Source organism: Mus musculus, chromosome 13 (assembly GCF_000001635.26).
Source record: "Mus musculus strain C57BL/6J chromosome 13, GRCm38.p6 C57BL/6J".
In the NCBI taxonomy this organism is placed as follows: domain Eukaryota; kingdom Metazoa; phylum Chordata; class Mammalia; order Rodentia; family Muridae; genus Mus; species Mus musculus.
Window position 1 is genome coordinate 91,747,975 of NC_000079.6, and position 20,394 is coordinate 91,768,368.

Here is a 20,394-nt window from a genome sequence, read left to right on the forward strand (position 1 = left end):
ATGGCTTGGTGCATGGCCAATGGCTGACGTGCATGGCTTGGTGCACTGCCAATGGCTGACATGCATGACTTGGTGCATGGCCAATGGCTGACGTGCATGGCTTGGTGCATGGCCAATGGCTGACATGCATGGCTTGGTGCACTGCCAATGGCTGACATGCATGGCTTGGTGCATGATGAATGGCTGACATGCATGGATGGCTTGGTGCATGGCCAATGGCTGGCATGGATGGCTTGGTGCATGGCCAATGGCTGACATGCATGGCTTAGTGCATGATGTATGGCTGACATGCATGGCTTGGTGCATGGCCAATGGCTGGCATGTATGGCTTGGTGCATGACCAAGAGAAATGCTTTGTAAAGTTCTGTCACCTGCTGCTGATTCTCCCCCTTCCATCATGCAGTCTGTCACTGTGCTCTGTAAGCATAGTATTCTCCTGGAAAGTGCAATAGAGCTCTATAGTCTTATCTTAGTGGTTACCTCATTCTAATTACTCCAATCACTTAAAATTGGCAAATTACGTTGGTTACACAATCATACTTTATTAATAAGAACATTTTAACTTAACTCAACACTCTGTCCCTTCACCAACTCAGTGTTTATTATGTACTTTTTAAAAATCAATGTTTTACAGCATGTTTTTGAAAATTCCAATACTTCTCTGGACAATGTTGGCTCTAAGGATATCATCTTAGAATGGATCAATAAGGACCTCTAAGCAGACTGAAAAGATTTCCACTTAGTTCCTGGAAATCAACTGAGCATGCCCCATATTCACCTCAAACTGAGTCCACCCTGAACAAGACCAGAGTTTGACGCTTCCAAATCCTCGTCTATTGCTAAACTGTCTTATAACTGACAAGCCTCTTATGTGCCCATTGTTCCTATATAGAATTCCAAAATGGTTGATTTCTTGCTTCTCTTTACCAAAGATGATCAGTTAATACATTGTAATCCATTCTTTGCAGCGAACAAGAATTTAGTTTAATTCTCTGTCACTTCTTTGTAATGTGTATCAACTGTGAAGCCTTCAAGTTTAAGAATGAAGCTAAAAGTTCGTTAAAAGGCAGTGAGTCAAGCAAAAATGATACGCAAAAAAAACTAGTACCCAAGAGGCTAAGGTGTGAGAGGGTGGGGGTGGGAGTGGATTTAGGGGTTCCTGGCCACCCTAGTCTATGTAGAAAGAATTTGTCTAAACAAAAAAAAAAAAAAAAAGTCAATGAGAATTTGTTTGGACTTTAACTAAATGGTTTTTTTGGGGTTTTTTCGTTTTTTTGTTTTGTTTTTTTTTTTTGTTTTTTGTTTTTTTTTTTTGGTTTTTTGAGACAGGGTTTCTCTGTGTAGCCCTGGCTGTCCCGAAACTCACTCTGTAGACCAGGCTGGCCTCAAACTCAGAAATCCACCTGCCTCTGTCTCCTAAGTGCTGGGATTAAAGGCATGCAACACCACTGCCAGGCCTAAATGCCTTTCAAAAACAAAGCTGGCATAAACTCACATCTAAATCAGTTCCAAATAGCATAACTTCTGGTATTTTCATGTTAAGCAAAACTAATAATCAAAACAACTCTGGACAAATTGAGTGCAGATATAGACCCTGGAAAATGGTGAGGGCCTCTTCACCCTTACTCTTCACCCCTTAGCAACATGTCATCCACAGCGTCTCTATGTAGACACATCGATGCCAGTTTGGTAATAATTCATAGTGAACATGGGCCACCTGCATCCTCAGATTCCCAGAAGGACCCCCTCGGGTGTGGGAGGGACCTCCATGTTCACAGTCATCGGTGATTTAAATATATTCAGCTACTAGCCATATGAGACAGTGGGTACAGCATTGATGTCTAGTTATAAAATAAAAGAAGGATAAATAATAATATAAAGTAATTAGAGTCATCAAGAACTTGCAAAATTGTTACTTATAGTTGCTAGATTTCCTGAGCACTGGTTTTAAAATTCAAACTAGAGATTCCCAAGTTAGGATTTGGGAAAAAGTACAGTAATCATCACACAATAGAAACCACCGGCAGAGCCAAGGCCTGCATGTAAATACAGGTCAACCTAACTGTGTGGGCAGTGTGGTGCTGTAATGAGAGAGGGGATGAGTGGCCAAAGCCAATCTGCTCCAATGTATTTGTTTTCCTCTTTGCTAAACCCTTTAATCAGAGCTGCTAACATGGCATACTTTGACCTGGCTTTGTTTGTTTGTTTGAAAGCCGAAAAGCATGCTGGGATTTCCTGTGTCACAGCCTCCATGGATGACATTCTGTTTGAGGACACAGCGAGGTAAGTGGCGGGTGTTCTCTTCCCTTCCTGTGGGCTTATTGGATCATTTGCAGTTCATGTTCATTGCACCTTAGTCATTTGGAGTCAGTGACTGTGTTTTCTTAGAAAACAAGAAACACTTAGTGGAAAAAAAGAATCCTGGTGTCCACAAGTACTCACCGTTCTAAGTACAATTTGATCTCAGCTTTCTTAAGTAACTCTTAGTATCTGAAGCTTTGAAGTGTGAGGCCTGGCAAACTTCCTATCATCTCATCCTTAAGGGCCTTTTCCCACTTGGTAGATGATAATAAGTGTCTCTGCTTCTAGGGTGCAAACACTTACGATGTGTGCAAATAACTTAAATTATAAGGGACATTTTGTGTGTGTGACTGCTTGTTCTTTTAAATAAAGGAACAGTAAAGAATTCCATCTGAGCCGGGCATGGTGGCACACACCTTTAATTCCAGCACTCGGGAGGCAGAGGCAGGCAGATTTCTGAGTTCGAGGCCAGCCTGGTCTACAAAGTGAGTTCCAGGACAGCCAAGGCTACACAGAGAAACCCTATCTCGAAAAACCAAAAAAAAAAAAAAAAAAAAAAAAAGAATTCCATCTGAAACCCATTTATTCTCTAATATGAAGCTTGTTAGCAAGGCAGACCTGTCTGCCTTTTCTCAGCAGGAGACCTAGTAGCGCTAGAAAAAGTCTGTTTCTGTTTCTGTTTTTGTTTTGTTTTTGTTTTTGTTTTTACATATGAAATGAACAGACAAGGTGGCTGCAGTCTTAGGGGAAGGAGCTGGTTGCCTGCGGCTGCTTAGTTGACAAAGCTATAGCTTGCCTACCCAACAATGTCATCAGAGACCTGAGAAAGATAAATCATGACAGGAAGTGTACTCCAAATGGCCTATGTATCATTAAAATTACTGAGTTGTGCCCATTACCTAGAGTCACCCACCAGGCTCCTGTGGTGCCAAATGGCTTTGCTGGGGAGAGAGTAGCCCAGAAGACCCAAAAGGCTTTCCTGGGGCACTAGAACTTGGAGAACTGTCATTACTTTGTCTACACAAAGTGGGGCAGTCAACTCTCCAGTGTCCTATTTGTCCACAGTTTGGGCCAGGTCCTACAGGCACATGAGGTGAGACATTGGGGCAGTTTTCCCAGTGGTTAGAGTTATCACAATCCAGGTAGAGTTGCAGTGCCCCATCACTTTCTTTGAAGAACTAGGGGTCACCACAAGGAGTTGGGGTCTTTCATAGTAAGTTTTTTTTTCTCAGTAAACACCTTGAATGCCATATTCATCAGACCTCTGAAAAATTTGAAGTCCATTATCTATGCAATGTATATGAACTACATAGACTTTGCTTGTTTTTAGGTACTTGTTTTGGGCTTAACCCTGAAACACATACAGAAAATAAGATAGAGCTTGTCCCTGAAAATGAATTTACATTTGCATTTAACATGATTACAAGCATAGATTTGAGCACATTAAAGAGCTTAATCATTTATAAGATGACTGAACATTAAGTTGTATGGCATAATTATCCTTAATAGTTTATAATAAGTTAGCAGCTTTAATAAAATCAGAATTTTAGCCTTAAAATTATAATTTTTGAATCAAAGCTATCTTAATATCAAAATAAAACTTTAAATCATAATTATAGCCCATAGAGAGACTGGCAACTTTATAAAACCATAAATACAGCCCATAGAGAGATTGGAAACCCTATTTTATTTTATTTTATTTTATTTTTTGAGTCTTTTATAGTATATCATTGAAGAATATTATAATTTCTTTTTTTTTAAAGATTTATTTATTATATGTAAGTACACTGTAGCTGTCTTCAGACACTCCAGAAGAAGGCGTCAGATCTTGTTACGGATGGTTATGAGCCACCATGTGGTTGCTGGGAATTGAACTCAGGACCTTTGGAAGTGCTCTTAACTGCTGAGCCATCTCACCAGCCCCAATATTATAATTTCTTATATGACTAGTTTATCCAAGTAGTTAAAGCTTAACAAAGTTATCAAAGACAGAGAGACTAAACAAAAATCTTCAATTTAATTGTTGTTAATCTGAATAAGCCTTAGAAATTTATAAGCTCCATTTATCAAATATATTTTGTCCATTAAACATATGCTGTTTTTTATTTTAAAATTTCAGGACAAAAATCACCATATAAAAATATTTATTCTAATCCAAACTATCTTGGGGACATGTTCTTGCTCCTTAGTCTAAAAAGAAATAGCCAGAGTTGATTTCAAGTTGCATAAAATCATACAATAGCAAATTACAATTACCCGCGTATACATTTTTAATTATTACCTTTTTTGTTACAAGTTTTAAGTAATTTGGGGGGCTTGGAATTTTGTAGAACTCCTCTGCTTACATCCTCTTGCAACAGCCTTTGAGATCCCGAGAGAAGGAAAGTTTATAGTTTAACAAGAGTTTTGAATATCCCCGGATATTATCTAATACCCCCTTAGGATGAGGGAACAATTTTTGTAATCAAGAACCAAGCAAGTGAGGGAGACGCCAAAGAGTGAGACATCTGTAATTAACATTTAACCCTCCTAAGTGTTTTATAAACTCTTTTTTTTTTTAAATTGAAATAACAGGAGACATAAGAGTAATAAATGACTTTACCATTTGCTGTAAGAAAAGATTTCCTAGGTGTATGTTAGATATCTGGAGCCTTTGCCCAGGCTCTCACAACTTTTCAGTGCTGCATAGGAAGACCCCATCCTTATTCTTAGCTTCTAGCCTCTATACCCTACTTTCTCCAGAAGACCTTGAGACTTCTCACAGTTAGGACCTAATTGTGTACAACCAGCTAGAAGGAGTTTCTGGATTCTTAGCTGAAGGGTCAAGAGCCTTGGTTATCTCCGTCAGCTGAAGGAATGTTAGCTTTAACAAGTCCAGAGGATTGTAAGCAAGCATATCTAGAGTTGCTATTGAGAAGTTGTATACTGATTTTATTTTGAAACCAGTTTTTATGTGTCTGCACGTGAAAATAAGTATCCTTTATTTTATAATATCATTAAATTGTAGAATAATTTAAGTATCTGTAACCTTGAGGCCATTAAACAGAAAACTATAAAATCCAGGCATTTACAGGAACTTAGAAAACATTGGCATCAGGTTGTTTTTCTTTTCTTTACAAATTTTTATTTTACACCTTTTTAACTGTATTCAATAAGTTTACAAGTCTTAAAGAAAGTTTATATTCCATCTGTTTTGTTTTTCTCTCTGTGTCCTAGAGTCAGATGGCCTTATGACCTAGAACAGAAATTTTGGAGGAAATTTAGACAGCCTTGCTTGGGTTGGAATAGGGAGGCCCTACCTCAACTTCAGAGCCAGCCTTCTAATAAGGCAGAACACATAAAACAATATTTTAAGATTAACCATACCCCCCAAAAAAAACCACCTAATCCCTGAAAAACTGAATCCAGTGATCAGCAGGAGAGACCAGAGCAAGCAGAATGCAAAGAAGACTTGGAGAAAAGAAATTCTGGGTGCAGGCCAGGAGCAGCTGCACAGGAAACAGTGGGTAGTAGAGCAGGGACCTTACGCAGCAGGGGTGCCTGCATCACCCACCCTACCCTAGTAGTGCTGGTGGTTGGTGGGAGGGAGCTCCCAGCCAGAGCTCTATGGCTAGAGACAGGAGCCAGCTGGCAGATACAGCCAGTGGGAAAAAGAAAGGCACTCTTCAGAAGGAGAGTTAAAAGACTTGCAAACAGGGGGCATAGAGAAGTGCCCGATGTACTTGGAGGGCTTACACAGCTGGCTTCGGGGGGCCAATGAGAGGACAGAGATGCAGCAAGCTCAATGGAGCAAGCTCCGAGGGGGAACTAGCACAGAGACAGCCAGGAGCAGTGTGCCTCTCAAAAATGCTGAAAAGGTAGCATGCAGTTCAGGGGCAATTTGGCTATGCTCAGTTCGAGTCCCATCTCCGCAACAAAACTTGAAAGCACAAATCCGACAGACAATAAAGAACAACAGAAAGGACAGTACAACACAGCCAGGGGGAAAAACAAAAACAAAAATAGAGCTACTTAGATATATGATGGCCACATTCTCTAGCACACCAAAACCAGGACAGTTGGGGATCCTCTCTGCCCCAGAGACCAGGTCTATGATCTCATAAGATCTTACCTTTTGTCTCTCCAAATATCTGGGCACTCTAAAACAGAACAGAACAACCCACTGATAAGTCCAAGCTTCAGAAGCATAGTAGCTGGCAATTCTTAATTTTGATTTGCAAATGTGGAGCAGTTGCAGTCTGGGCTCCCAAGTCTACCTTGGACTTGCTCCCTCTGGGGCTTATCCCAGAGCCCTAACGCTGAGTCTAGGGTCTCCCAGGAATCTTGCTGGGGTCTCCAAATGTTGTGGAGTTTGTGACCCCTGGGAAAAGACTATAAACTCAATCTAATTATAATTAAAATGATCTATCAATTATCTGTTAGCAAGATGAACAATCTCTGATCCAAATTTGAGATTGTCGTGAAGGAGAGCTATGAGAAGTACTTTTAAAAGGGAAAACCACATGAAGAACTTCAATATATATGCAAGCAAGTAAAAATTGTTCTGTTCTGCCAAGTTAAGTGATTAAGGCAACTCAATACACTCTTTGTATATTTGCATAAGCAAGTTACAGAAGTAAAAATATCAGTCATATCATAAAAAGTAGATACAACTCTACAGTTTTGGGTGTGGAGTCAAGATTACTGGAAACTTATCTGCCAGGGACCAGAGTCAAAGATAAATGACTGGTGGATACCAAGATAGATGTCTAACATAAAATGGAGCTTCTTTAGCTTAACAATTGCTTTAGAGGCTTGTATGGAAGAAAAATTCAAGTCAGACAATAAAATAAGAAAGAACAGTATGGTGTATCACAAGAACTCATCTCTGACCTGTAAGAATCATCAGTTCACATATACTCGTATCAAGACCTTCTGTGGCCTTTTCCATATGTGAATTATTCCAAAGCTAATTCTAGTCATGATTTGTAAATAATTCAGCAAATACAAATACCCAGGTTCCTTTCTAAAACATAGCCACAATCACTGCCATTGGAAGTTACTCAAAAGAAGTTAAACTACCAAGTTCAGTTGCTTTCTATGTTTTAACACTGCATTGTAGTTTTGCTGTATCTGATTTCTCATTTAAAACATTTACAAGCAGTAGGCTCAAATGTGGAAAATACATTTCACTCTGGTATATTTAGTTTCTATTTCATTGCTGCCAAGGTTTCTTCTGCTCTCTTAACTATCTACCTTTATATCTGATAATTATTCCTTTACACTAAAATGTAAGTGAGTGCTTATTCATATTTTTAACAAATAAATTCCAGTGTATTATACCACTTTCTCCACCTTTTCCATACAAGAGTCAGCCCATAAAACCACCCTAGAGCAATGTACACAGCTGTTCATTACTTTAACAGGTACTTTGGTATTCATTGTATAGATTCCTATTTGGTTGGTTCTCATCAATAAATGCTGAATTGCTTTTGCTATTACAGATAATACTTCAATATGTGGATTTATGTGCTGCATGTTTACAGTTTTACTAGTGTATTTTGGGACTAGATGCCTAAAACAGAGCTGCTTAGTTGAAATGCACAGGCATAGGACATTTGTGACCGAAGTTCCATCTGTGAGGGTTTTGCATGACCTTTATCACTTTCTACATTACTTAAATTCATCTAAACATTAAGAAAAGTATACTGCAAAACTGATTTATTCATATTTTCAACACAAGAGTTTCTTGTTTAAAGATATATATGTATGTGCATATGTAAATTCCTGTCTTCTGGTTTTTCTGCCCGTATTGTTACAGACTATGAGAGAGACAGTGTATAGGGCACAGTATATATGTGTGCACAAAGGCATTTAGTAGATACGGTCATTCTTCCAGGAAAAGCATCTGATTTACCTCATAAACTGTCTTTAATAGAGCTAAACAAGTCTCTCTGCTGTGATTAAAGTAGAATTAATTGCTGTCCTTTCTAGGAGCCCAAGTAGGACCATGTTTCCAGGGCTTTAATCGCAGATAAGAGCAGGGTTTGAATTGTGGCCCAGCCAGTTGCTGGCTATGACTCCATTGAAGCCCACTTCCTGTTGAGAATAAAATGGGAATCATGTTGACCACACAGGGTTATTGCTATGATTCAGAGCCTTTGGCGTGCTGCCTGATGCATGCGCAGCATTATAAAGCCTTCATTTTGTCACTGGTGTGGCACACTGAGGACAGTTTTTTATTCAAAGACAAAGGTTTCTGTTGCCAGTGAATTTCAGTTGTTCTTTTCTATGTCTTTGGACTTGGTGTGCTTCTGTATCTGAACCTCAGAGAAAAACCTTCCGTCATCAAACTCAGCAGCCCTGACTCATTCTCTACACCTTAGTTCCGTGCCACCATTAGTCAAAACTCAGTGAACGATATAAATTAGAAAGACCCGTGACTCTTCCAGGAAAGTCAAGTGTGTAGACAAATGAGAATGGAAAGAAAATATTTTGGAAGGAGAAAGAACCTTAAACTATTTTCATTGCCTGAAAGACAAAATCAGGAAAGCTGAGAGGATGAAGGCTGAGAGAGGTAAGAGCTTACACCACAGGCTGGAAGGAGACAGGCGATGGGTTTGAGCCCACAAATATGAGTATGAAGAGACCTGTGACAAAGTGGTTCAGATGGAATCAGGTGGGGTGAGGCCGGCAAAGGAGTTTACACTGGACAGCTTTTTAACTTCCGATAAGATGAAGAGATCAGTGACCCAAACACTTGACCTCAATGTTTTCAGAATTACAATAGCAGTTGGGAGTCAGTGGGCTGAGGAGCAGCTATGAGGACCTGTGTCTACCAAAAGGACTGACTGGTGGCCTGGTTTGTTTCTGTATGTTTGCTGGTCTGTTTGTTTATTAGCTAAGGTTTTAAAGTAAACATCAGTGGTACAGGTCTACTTGTGTGCTTATTTGAATTTTCTATGGGGAACAACAGCTACTCACAAAAAGTATCTATTGCAAGTAGGGTTACCTTGTACACCGTCCTTGCAAGAGCTCTTTTCTGATTAAATAGAGGGAGTCTGTTAACCTTATAAGCATGATTTGAATGGCTAACATCCATCCTGAAAGCCTACCTTTGCTATTAGTTTTAACCTGAATTTTTGATACATGTGTATTATTAACAAGTCAGGGTGGAATTGCTTTATGCCGAATGTGTCTACTAAATCTCTAAGTCTAAAATGGAATGTGCTAGGATCACTGAGATCTTTCTTTCTTTTTGAAAACAGAATTGGACAAATTATTACCATCAGAGCAAAAGTGACTAGGGCGTTCAGCACAAGCATGGAGGTGAGTGGTACCCGTTTCTTAGGTGTGCCTGTTGGGGCTCATGTCTTCATTGCTTTTAGAGAACTGCTCAATGCTCAGAGCAAAGCTTCCATCTGATAGGGATCCTGATTTTCAGAAAGCCCTTAAATCTGTAGTCAGACACACAATGGAATACTAAAGAGCCGATGTTCCCCCACTCAGCCATGTCACTCAAGCTCAGTGTGACAGCAGCTACTGTAGGATACAGGCAAAGTTCACATGCAAGATGGAAGGGTGTTCTTATGGTGTTTTGAAAACTAAAGATCTATTTCTTACTTCTTCTTGCAATATTATTACCTAAACGCTGTGTCTCCATCACCTTACATACCTTCTCCCCTTGGAATGAAAACTAGTCAGTAAAAGGCCTCTTGTAAGTCGAAGACCTCTGTGGGCTCTATGAATGTCCAGTGAGGTCTTGCCTAGGGAGAACTCAGAAGATTCCTAGCAGTGTGGGAGAGCTGAAAATGTCCACCTCCCACTCCCTAAGGTGATGCGGGTTTCTCAGAAGTTATCCTGGTCTAGCTTTGTGAGATTCATGCTGTGCGTGCTCAGATTGATAGCAACCCAAAGACCCAAGAAGACTATATGCATATTTCCAGAATTCTCTCTTTATGTAGATATCTCTTTTCTGGTACCCTATAAAATTTCAGATCCCTTGATCTGTTTGATTTCTGCTTCTTCAACTCGGCAGAACTGGGTGTCCCTTCTGGTACAGACATCTGGGGATTACCTTCAGCATGAAAAGGCAATATTATGTTCTGTTTCTTCTTATCTTGTTTTTGTCTTCTTTTCATGGAGTATAACTCCAGTCTTACCTGCTCTTCCCTAAGACAGTGTATTCCCTATGCCCTGTCTCTGGGCACTTGTCCATTACACATATCTCAGGCCACTGTCCTGGTAGCTGATAGTGTCTGAACTTTACCACTCCAGAGTTGTAGCTATGCTTGTTTGATCTTTTATTTTATGCTTCCTGTCTGTTTCCCTAACATAAAAATCTATGTGGGTGTGGGTTATTTATAGAAGTGAGGAATGATTGGTTTATATTTGGTTCATTATTATCCAGTTCACGTAAGATTTGCCATGCATATGCTAATTTCTGTTTTAAATTAAGTGACTTAAGGTGAGTCATGGGTTATTGGTTCTTTTTGTACATGGTGTTCCTGGTGCGGATGGAGAATTGCATGTACTTTATCATTCATTACTCAGCGCTGAACTGAGATACCCCAGCTTGCCCATTATTCTCAGAAGATAGTGTTGCTTATCTGGCTGAGATATGAGGAGAGTGTTTATTATACTAAATCTGAGACGTCTTTCCTGTGGAGTGCAAGACTGCAGAGTCAGCTTCAGGGCTCTTCACACAGAGGGAGAGACGCCACTGCAGCATCCTCACAAAATGTTTCAGTTACTTGCTGAGTGTCCCGGAAGAAGACAAACGAAGGAAACCAAGCTGCAGCTAACATGGCAACTCTGTGCCCATTATCATGGGGTATAAAACCTAATGACTAAAGGTTTAAAGACTGTGGCAGCTCCTCTCTGGCAGGTATCTTGTTCTTGAGAAAGGATTCACCAGTAATATGATTCTAAAATGCTTATTGCAGCAAGACAAACTTCATTAAGAATTAGAATGTAGGGCTGGCGAGATGGTTCAGAGGGTAAAAGCACAGACTGCTCTTCCAGAGGTCCTGAGTTCAAATCCCAGCAACCACATGGTGGCTCACAACCACCCGTAATGAGATCTGATACCCTATTTTTGTGTGTCAGAAGACAGCTACAGTGTACTTATTTATAATAATAAATAAATCTTTGAACTGGAACGAGCAAGGTCCTACAAAATTCAATCCCAACAACCACATGAAGGCTTACAACCATCCGTAGAGCTACAGTGTGCTCATATACATAAAATAAATAAATCTTTAAAAAAAGAATTAGAATGTAGAACTCCAAATGCAACATGATAAATTTATGATGTATATAAACATTGATGAGCATATACATATTAAAAACGTGCAATATTACGTGTGTTTGTGTGTAATATTACGTTGTGTATATGTAGTATAACCTATGTGTATATGGAAGGAAATTAACCTAGAAGTTAATAAATATTTCCTCTGAGTAATAGATTTATATAACATACTCTAAATAGCTAGATCCCACATATTTTTCATGGTAATTGTGTGTATTCCTAACATCAGAAGAGTTTCATTTGTCCTAGTGTAGAGATTGTCACTGAGATAGTAGTGTCACAGAGATAAATTAAAATGCTTATGTCATTTAAAAACTGAAAGACAAGCTTGGAGACGTGTGTGACGCAGTTGAATCTATTGTCAGGATGACTGACGGTTTGTTTTCCTTCTCTGCAGATCAGTATCAAGGTCATAGTCCAGGACAAGTTCACGGGCATCCAGAAGCTCCTCTGCGTGGCTTTCTCTACGTTTGTAGCTAAACCAGTTGGCAAAGAAAAGGTACATTTTCCGTGTGAACAGATAACTTTCTTGTGAGCCAGGGACAGAGGAACAACTGCTTTAGCGTTACTTTTTTCTTATTGCAAGACTCACTTGCTCAAGATGTTTTACTTATTGATATTTATTGGTATTATTCTGTGTTGACATAATAGAACTGAACAAGAACATCTTGTGAGAGCAATACCTTAAAGAAAAATAAAAGGACCAAATTTAGGAAAGAGGAAAAAAGTGTTTTAAATCATTCAGAAGTCATGTCGACTTCTCAAAAATATCGCTTACCAGTTTAGTTCTTTTTTGGGTTATGGAGTTTAAAATTAAGTTGAACTATTCTTTTTTTTTAAAGCAGGAAAATATCCAGCAAGGAGTTGAAAGTCATGGTCCAGTCACTTTTTGTAGATCTTCAGCAAAGTGTCAAAGATGCTGAGTCAGTGAGCTTAAAAATAAACTTTAGGACAACGGGGCTGAAAACACTCTTCAAAGAAATACTGTATTTTCTTACACTGACCAGCTTCCAGCCAGCCAGAGTCCAGATCTACCTCAATTTAGGATGCCACCATTTCTTTTTATTGCTTCTATTTAGGGGGAATCAACACATTTGAAAAATGTAATAATTCAAATTATTATGAGTGTATTTCACTCAAGAATCGTCAAAGAGTAGGTGAAGTGATTTCTCCTAATCTTTTCCCAATGGCCAGGTCTACTGCTCAGATCTCCCTCGTGTCCCCTATGCCAACGCAGCTGGGACAAAGCCAGGCTTCCACTGCAGCCAGAGAAGCTGGTCACTAACCATGCTCTGCAGCTGCTCCAAACCTGGGCTGATGGCACAGCAGGGCTAGAGCACCGCCATCCCTGGCTGGCAGGTGACCCCACAGAAGTCACCTGGGGTCCTCTACTGTACACCTCATATTAAATGTGCTGCCGGCAAGTTCCCATTGCCCAAGGATGCTGCTGTCCAAACTGAAAAGCACATCTCTTACTTAAATTATCTAGGAGCTAAAGGGTTCTGCAACCCTATAGGTGGAACAACAATATGAACTAACCAGTACCCCTTGAGCTCGTGTCTCTAGCTGCATATGTATCAGAAGATGGCCTAGTCGGCCATCATTGGGAAGAGAGGCCCCTTGGTCTTGCAAACTTTATATGCCTCAGTACAGGGGAACGCCAGGGCCAAGAAGTGGGAGTGAGTGGGTAGGGGAGGGTATGGGGGACTTTTGGGGTAGCATTTGAAATGTAAATGAAGAAAATACCTAATAAAAATTATCTAAAAAGTACACCTTTCTGGGCCATAAATTGGACTTATTAAGTTTATGAAAATCTAAGCAGTAAAAGAGGTCTTGCTTTAGTTTCTTCTTGAAAATCTCAAAATCTTTAGACTTTTCAGAATAAGGGTGTTATGGGACTGGGTACAGGGTTCCCATACTCAACAGCAAATAGATGGATACGTCACTCACTGCTTTACCTGGAAGAAGAGGCCATCTTTCCCCCCTTCAGCCTCAAATCTCTCATTTTAGATTTAGGAACAATCGGAAGAGGCTCAAGCTAGGACATCTCAGTCCCTTTTCTACAGAGACAATGGTGCTACTGTAACTGGCTACTTCAGTCAACATAAACTCTAAAGCACCTTTCTCAGATCAACTCATTTTCCAGTTGGTACTTTCTCATTCGGTAGTGTAGCGTGTAGAGAGATGTGAAAGGCTGTGGTTTGGTCTGTACTACAAGAAATAGCAGGATCTCTGTTCAAAATGAATTCATCCCAGGATAAAACTGGCAATGATTAACAAGATTTGGTTCAGCAGTTAAGTAGGCCAAGTAATAAGAAGGACTCATAATACTGAATGGAAGGAAACGAGACAGTGGAAAAAGGATAGCCCAGCCACCTTCAAAGGGTTTCATCTGCCAGGCAGCACTTGCTCTCAAGTTCCTTTTCAGGCACACACAATGTACTTTGCGGACAAGGACACATCATGATGGATGCAAGGGTCTTCATTTCAGGGGAGCCTAGGTATAATTTCCCAGGCCGCCTAATATATTCTGCTGACCATGCAACCAAACTGTGACAATGCAGAGCTACTGTCATTGTACACATTCCTGACAACTGAGATAGGCAACTCAGGCAGAGTCATGGTCAACCTTCACATGCCAACAACTGAGATAGGCAACGCTGGGAACCTTGAACTTTAAACAGCACATTAAGAGTCACTAGATTTTTCACCCTTATCTGGGTGAAGGGTGAAGTTCAGACTGAAGGTATCTTGGAGCTGCCAAGATCTTTCCACATAGAGTCAGCATGTGGGCATCTCTGGTGGAGCTGGATCCTGGACTCTGTTGCATCCAGGGTTTCTGTAGGGCAGCTGAAGTGTTAAGATAACATATTGATTCTTTGTTTCCCTATTAGAGACTGTTTTGATGATATATCCATATTGGGACTATCTCTTGGTACAAGATAGTTTTCTCTAGAATGCCTTTATTACCTCCCCCTGATGTCTTAATTTTGCAAAAGACAGGAAAAATTATAATAAAAATTCAGTGGCGTTATAATCTCACACCTCATTTATTGATCTCATATTTTATAGAATTTTGTACTCTGTAATTCCACTGAAAAAATTATAAAATGAGAAAAATAAACAAGTGCAGCTTTCAAATGAGAAAGAACAAAGCCCATGTTGGCCTTCTAATTGAAACATTTGAAGAAAGATTTTCGCCAGAATGTTTCATGAAATCACCAATAAACAGTCCATTTACTTGAGTAAAAAAAAACCATATGGTGTGGCATCTGCTTTTGCAAAATTCACATTGGGCACCCATAATTTAAGGAGGCAGTGAATGACGAAACTGAAGATAAACTTTCTTCCTCTAGGTTCACTTAAAACCTGTCCTGCTTCAAACAGAGCAAGAACAAGTGGAGCACAATCTGGCTTCAGAGAGAAGGAAAGTCCGACTGCAGCATGAGAACACCTTCAACAACATTATGAAGGAGAGCAGCAGGTTCAGCGGTGAGTAGGTCTACACACTGGACCTTTCTATGGCCGTGGTGCCGGAAGGGGGCTTTTCTAGAGCACATGTGTAAGACAGGAGATGAAGCGAGCCATTCCTGAGAACTAGAGAGGTTCACAGAAATTCCACGTCTACTGACTCTGAAGGAGGGCACAGAAGACAGAAAGAGAAGGCAAAGGATGGCACTAAGCCAGGAAAGAGTGGGGAGAAGGAAGAGGACACAGAGAAGGTAGATTGTCAGAAGTCTGGACACCTCATGCTGACCTGGAGGTATCACCAAGGTCATGGGACAACTACGCAGGAACCCACTGGGTAGGTGAGAAGATGGATCCAGTTCAGTCTTCATGGCCCTCAGGGTAAATGGGCATGGCTTTCCAGGACAGTAAACTTCATTGTGATTCCAGGCTGACTGGGTTGGTTGATATGGTCATTGCTGAAGTAGAAGTTGGCTTTAAGGAAATAAGAGTGTTCATGTTGATGTTGCTTTTCACGATTCCTGAATGGTGGTATGACTTGCTGACTTCATAAACAGTGATAGCAACTATCAGTTGTGCTTTTGTAAGCAGAAACTTTATCATTAAATTACAGCGCTAAGAAGAGTCTCTTTCTTTACAAAGATGTTTTCAGTTCCAAGATGTGTTTCAAATACATTTTTCCTAAGGACTGAAATATCTGAACTGTGAGAACATCTCTATGTAAGTACACTGTAGCTGTCTTCAGACACTCCAGAAGAGGGAGTCAGATCTTGTTGTGGATGGCTGTGAGCCACCATGTGGTTGCTGGGATTTGAACTCTGGACCTTCGGAAGAGCAGTCGGGTGCTCTTACCCACTGAGCCATCTCACCAGCCCGAGAACATCTCTAAAGCAGACCAGACAACCATTAATAAAAAACAAAGCCAAAAAGGCCATCAAGCCAAGAGCACCTTGTCTTATTACCACAGCAACTCCAGGAAGGCAAATGAGATGACAAAGTTCCTCTCTTCTGCCTCAGAAGATGCTGGTACTTTCCATGGCTCTCAATGAGTCTGTGCAGTCACCCCACCTTTACTGGCCTTCCTTGTCACATAGTCATTGCTTTTTTTAAAATGCCTCTGTTAGCTGGGCAGTGGTGGCGCATGTCTTTAATCTCAACACTTGGAAGGCAGAGAGAGGTGGTGGATTTCTGAGTTCGAGGCCAGCCTGGTCTACAAAGTGAGTTCCAGGACAGTCAGGGCTATACAGAGAAACCCTGTCTCGGGGAAAAAAAAAAAAAAAAAAAAGCCTCTGTTACTGGGCAGTTAAACCACATGAGTTTTTAAGGGAAATGTATGAATAAAGTTATGGAAGAGTCACAAGATTCTCTGGTAATTTTAGAGGAAAGTTCTAAAGTCTGTGTGTATCCAAAATCTTGGAAGAATTTGCTTTACCCTCTCCAGTCATCACATCAGTGTCTCAAGGGTAATGTGTCTCAAGGGTAATTTTCCAGCCTTTTGACTTATGAGAACTCTAGAGCAAGAGTTCTCGTGAGGGAAAAGGCAGCCCTGGGCTGAGCCGGGGATTGGCCAGGCGATCCAGTGCTTGCTGGAGGAGCTGAGAGTGACTGCAACTGTGGATGAGCTCATGGGCTGTCCTGTGGATGTCTGGCCTCTTCACACCCAGCATCAAGAAATAAAGAACACTCAACTGTTTATTTCCATCTAGGACAGATGTATCACTGCCTACATGCTTGCCCATAAGAAAGCAAAAACAATGCAAGAACTTTGCACTTAAAAAATTCATACCCTAGTTGCAGACACATGAGTCATTTTAAAATAATGTAGACAGTGACTGAAGGAGCACAGAGTCCAGATTCTGTGACCCAGTTGGGGACCGAGGGAGTAGCTACAAGAAGGAAGTGGAGTTAGGTAGAAGTCTCATGGCCATTTAGTGCTTGCTTCAGTTTAGAACTAGAGACTGTTTTTCGAGTGTTTCTTACTGATTTAACTTAACTTATCAGAACATAGACTATCCTATATTCTTCTCAATGAAGTAACTTTTAACCTAACTCTGTCATATCAACTTGAGCTTTACTTTGGAAATATTACTAACTCCTGTGTCACCAATGATACAGCCCTTAAAAGCAATTTTTCTTAAAGAAAGACATTTCAGGGTGTGATAGGGCATGTGATCTGTCTACTTCCAGCCTTCGATCTCAAAGAGACTGTTTGAAATTAGAAAACGCCTTCTAAAAGAAGGTAGATGGATCGTCCTTACTGAACTATGGGATCTATAATATCATAACATCAATCTATAATATCATAACATCAGACTGATTAAGTGCTCTTCATCCTTTGAGGTGTGAAGGAAGGAAATGAACACTGTTAGTTAGAGCATTGGCCAAGTTGATTTCAGCCTCTATATTTTCATAAGAAAAGTGGAAAGATGAGATTAGGTTTTGTAAAAGGATGATCGGATTATGTTGTTGTACCCTGGATCACCGGGAGCTGGGGAGAATTAAGGGTTGGGCTATTTGAATTGCAATTTGTCAGTACAACATCAAACCCTCAGCGCCTCGCTCTGGTTGATCCCTCTGGATGTGCACAGGGAAAACAAGAGCTAGAATAAAGTGACCCAAATTCAGGTCAAAGTTCCTGATCTAAAAAAGTAATACAGAACAAATGTAGTTGGCCAAGCAAGATGATGAAAGAATGGTATTTAAAACAGTCATGGGCAGCCACTGAACTCCATTACGTGGCTTGCAGAGTAAGGTGTGTTTAACTAGATTAGGTCTAGTCAGGTCTGTGAACTTGAGTTGTTCTCTGGACTTTTCCCCATTGATTGACATTTATCTACAAGAAGACACACTTCCACACAAAAGATACTGATCCTCCGCGTACTTCTGCATACGCAGCACAGCTGATACCTGACTAAGGAGTGATTCCCCAGTTGTCCTGTGTGTGCTGCCTATGTCTTCACAGGAAGGGAGTGACTTTTTCTTTCATTACTCCTCAGAAAAGAAGAAACTGACTAATTCTGTTTTTTTTTTTAATTTCTCAGATTTTTTTTAAAGATTTATTTATTTATTATATGTAAGTACACCATAGCTGCCTTCAGACACTCCAGAAAACGGAGTCAAATCTTGTTACAGATGGTTGTGAGCTACCATGTGGTTGCTGGGATTTGAACTCAAGACCTTTAGGAAGAGCAGTCGGGTGCTCTTACCCACTGAGCCATCTCACCAGCCTCCAATTTCTCAGATTTTTAAGACCCCTATTAAATTTTTATTTTGCAATTCTTTTATAATCATTTAAAAATCAATAGTGCATGTGCAGAGTAAGGAATTTCCAAAGCATGGGAAGACGTACAGTTAAAGAGAAAGTCTTCCTCCCAGCTGCTATGTATAGCCATGTATATGCTCTGATAGCCATGTATATGCTCTGATAGCCGGGTATATGCTCTGCTAGTGCAACGGTTAAATAGTCAGGCACTTAGAGTTTTATCACTTTATAATATGATTTATAGGCATTTTTAAATAAACAGAGTTAATGTTTTCCTCTGGATAAAACGATACCATTTGGACAAGCAATATTAAACTGAAAATATCTCAATCAGCACTAACTCATCCTGTTTTTAGAATCCCATCTAATAAAATCAATTTTGCAATCAGAGAGCAGGGAAACAGTGACATCCACCTGAATCCCAGATACTCTCAAGGCTGATGCCGAAAGATCGCTTGAACTCAGGAGCTGCTAGCCAGCTTGTACAGAATAGCAAGATCCAGTTCACAATAATACTTAGACAACTGACAATAAATAGACATTAGAAGAGGTTAGGATTTTGTGTATCTTAAAAGACCAAACCAAACAATAACAAAAACCACCCAGAAAACAAACCAGTTTTGTTTATAGCAATGTAGTAGACTTGCTATCTGGGGAGAATCTACAGTTTGTTGCAAGCCCATCTCAGCAGGCAAAAAGAAAGGAAAGCAGTGACGTCAACAGTGGCTTGAGAACACAAAGATAGCAGAGAGAAGCTGTTCTACCTCCTGCATTTACTCTGGGACCTGCATGTACCCAATGCCACAGACTGTAGTAGGAAAACCCAGGTACTTGTTTTAGGTTTAAGGGTGAACCCGGAAGTCATGGGAGGCTGTAATCTCCTAAGGACCCACCCCTAGTCCACATACAGTCCCCGCCCCTTCAGAGAGCCCTGGCAGGTGCCCTGGTGGCATGGGGGAATCGTTTCCTTTGAGAATCCAGTCCAAAGATTCTCTTCTTGCAGACTTGGTACTGGAAATCCACAAGCTTCCTGGGTAGAAGCGGATCATGTGAACTTTAGTATGATGTGGACCTCTAAGCCTTGCTGCAATCAGTGACAGAATATAAAAACACACTGTGGAGAAGAGACTTAAGAGACTTTAATCCAGCTTCAGAAGTTTCCTCAGATAATTTCCAGGCAATAGGACTTTAATATATATACATATATATATATACACACACATATATACATACATACATACATACATACATACATACATACATACATATATATGTGTGTGTGTGTGTGTGTGTGTGTGTGTGTGTGTGTGTATCTCAGAAGGGACTGAAATCAATAAGACCCAAAGATCTAGAAGTTACGATTCATAAAGTATGAAGTATTCATATAAGAAGTTGAGTGGCTGAGCAGTAGTGGCGTACACTTTTAAACTGAGCACTTGGGAGGCAGAGGCAGGCAGATTTCTGAGTTCGAGGCCACCCTGGCTATGGGACAGTCAGGGGTACACAGAGAAACTCTGTCTTGAAAAACCAAAAACCAAACAAAGAAGTTGAGTGTTTGCCTATCAGCCGTGAGGTCCTGGAGTCAGTGCACAGTAGCATTATGTACTTAATTAAATGAAAAAGGATTGCAAATCAAATGTGCAGTTCAAGAACAAAGAGATGATCTAAAAAGCTTGACAAAGAAACAGGGAGAGTGTCTATCAACATAGATACATAATTGGTCATGGTGGATGATGCCTGTAACCCCAGCATTTGGAAAGCTGAAGCAGGAGAATCACCGCAAGTTTGAGGCTGTGAAACAGGCAAGACATAAAATAGACTAAAGCTATGTAAGGAGTTTAAGAACATCCTAGGCTGCATAGATAAGACTCCATCTCAAAATAAAGAAAGAAGATATATAAATGGCATGTGTGTCTGTTTGTATGTGAGCGTGTGTTGAGAATCTAACATTTGTTAATTGAACTTCCAGAGGTGGGATAGAAGCAAATGATATAGATATTTAATTAAGCGATAGCAAGGATATTTAATGTACATATGAAAAGATGTTGGACCTCATTAGTACTCAATGAAATGC

At 40.2% G+C, this 20,394-nt stretch overlaps 1 protein-coding gene across 2 annotated transcripts in view; it reads left to right on the plus strand.

The window, feature by feature from the left end:
- Positions 1-20,394, plus strand: part of Acot12 (acyl-CoA thioesterase 12) — a 44,823-nt gene that overhangs the window by 6,649 nt on the left and 17,780 nt on the right. For both annotated transcript variants that reach the window (XM_006517413.4, NM_028790.3), the window contains exons 2-5: positions 2,214-2,283; positions 9,549-9,609; positions 11,988-12,089; positions 14,947-15,082. In XM_006517413.4, the coding sequence (XP_006517476.1) occupies positions 2,214-2,283; positions 9,549-9,609; positions 11,988-12,089; positions 14,947-15,082 (369 nt within the window). The remainder of the gene's footprint in view (positions 1-2,213; positions 2,284-9,548; positions 9,610-11,987; positions 12,090-14,946; positions 15,083-20,394) is intronic.